Source organism: Miscanthus floridulus, chromosome 19 (genome assembly GCF_019320115.1).
Source record: "Miscanthus floridulus cultivar M001 chromosome 19, ASM1932011v1, whole genome shotgun sequence".
Taxonomy (NCBI): domain Eukaryota; kingdom Viridiplantae; phylum Streptophyta; class Magnoliopsida; order Poales; family Poaceae; genus Miscanthus; species Miscanthus floridulus.
The window spans coordinates 84,598,237-84,599,776 of record NC_089598.1 but is presented as its reverse complement, the minus strand read 5'-3'; the positions used below and the strand labels follow the sequence as shown (position 1 = coordinate 84,599,776).

At 51.8% G+C, this 1,540-nt stretch overlaps 1 protein-coding gene across 1 annotated transcript; it reads right to left on the bottom strand.

The window, feature by feature from the left end:
* Nucleotides 1-454: 454 nt before the first annotated feature.
* On the bottom strand, nt 455-985 carry LOC136526290 (uncharacterized). The gene has a single exon (XM_066519008.1). The coding sequence runs from the start codon at nt 983-985 to the stop codon at nt 455-457; it is 531 nt and encodes a 176-aa protein (XP_066375105.1).
* Between the last annotated feature and the right edge of the window lie 555 nt (nt 986-1,540).

Genomic DNA, 1,540 nt, shown 5'->3' with positions numbered 1-1,540 from the left:
ATTTAATGGTACCCGAAGTACGCATCAAGGAAGCAGAGGGTTTCACACCCTGAGGTAGAGTCAACTATTTGGTCTATGCACGGCAAAGGAAATAGATCCTTTGGGCACGCTTTGTTGAGACCCGTATAGTCAACACACATCCTCCATTTACCACTTTTCTTTCGTACAAGAACGGGATTGGCTAACCACTCTGGGTGGTATACTTTCTTGATGAATCCAGCTGCCAAAAGCTTTGTGATCTCCTCACCGATGGTCCTATGTTTCCCCTCATTGAAGCAACGCAGGCGTTGTTTCATCGGTTTGGAGCCTAGGTGGATCTTCAAGGTGTGCTCGGTGACTTCCCTCGGGATGCTTGGCATGTCCGAGGGTTTCCACACGAAGATGTCCCTGTTGGCACGGAGGAAGCCGACGAGTGTGCCTTCTTATTCGGAGGAAAGCGTGGTACCAATGCACATCATTTTTCCCTGAGCGCTCTCGGGTCTATTAGGACCTCCTTAGAACTTTCTGCTGGCTCTAAGGACCTGGTCGACTTCTTGGGGTCAGTTGCTTCCTTGATGACCTCCTTCTTGATGGCGGCTAGCTCTCCGGAGGCGACGATTGCTGCGGCGTGACCGTAGCACTCGACCTTGCACTCATAGGTGCGTTGGAAGGAGGTGTCGACGGCGATGACCCCACTAGGGCCCGGTATTTTTAGCTTGAGGTATGTATAGTTGGGGACGGCCATGAACTTCTCGTAGCATGGATGTCCCAAGATGGCATGGAAGGTTTCGGGGAACCCGACCACCTCAAAGGTGAGGGTTTCCATCCTATAATTGGATGGATTCCCAAAGGTAATAGGCATATCGATTTGCCCAAGTGGCATGGGTTGCTTTCCAGGCATGATGCCGTGGAAAGGTGCTCGGGTTGAGCGGTCGCGTGTTCGGTCGTTGTCCATTTCATCGAGCGTCTTGGCATACATGATGTTGAGGCCACTACCTCCATCCATCAGTATTTTGGTGAGCTGCTTCGTGCTGACAATTAGGTCGACCACGAGTGGATATCTCCCTAGATACGGGACGCTCTCTAGGTGGTCAGTTTGATCAAAGGTTATGGTGTACTCTAACCACCGGAGAAAGGCAGGTGTGGCCGGTTGAATCATATAGACCTTGTGTCATGCGACCTTCTGATGGTGTTTGGAGTCATAGGACATCGATCCTTCGAAGATCATGAGGCAACCATCCGGTGTCGGAAAGTCATCATCCTTCTCCTCGATGTCATCCATGGTGGGGGTAGGGTCCTTTCCATGCTCCCCTTTGTTGGGGCCCCCGGACAAGAACCGCCGCATGAGGCTATAGTCCTTGTACAGATGTTTGATCGGGAAGGCATGGTTCGGGCATGGCCCCTCTAGTATTTTTTTTGAAATGGTTTGAAGTGCCCTCCGTATGCTTCTGACCAACCTTGCGGTCAGTGATGGCCACGAGCGAGCCCTCATGCTGTTGCTTCTTGTTCTTCTTTTTGGCGGAACGATTGGATGTGCCTTCGTCGGCATCCTCGTCCTGCC

Coding starts and splice junctions, on each gene's coding strand:
- LOC136526290 (XM_066519008.1), bottom strand. CDS start 985: ATGGATGGAGGTAGTGGCCTCAACATCATGTATGCCAAGACGCTCGAT.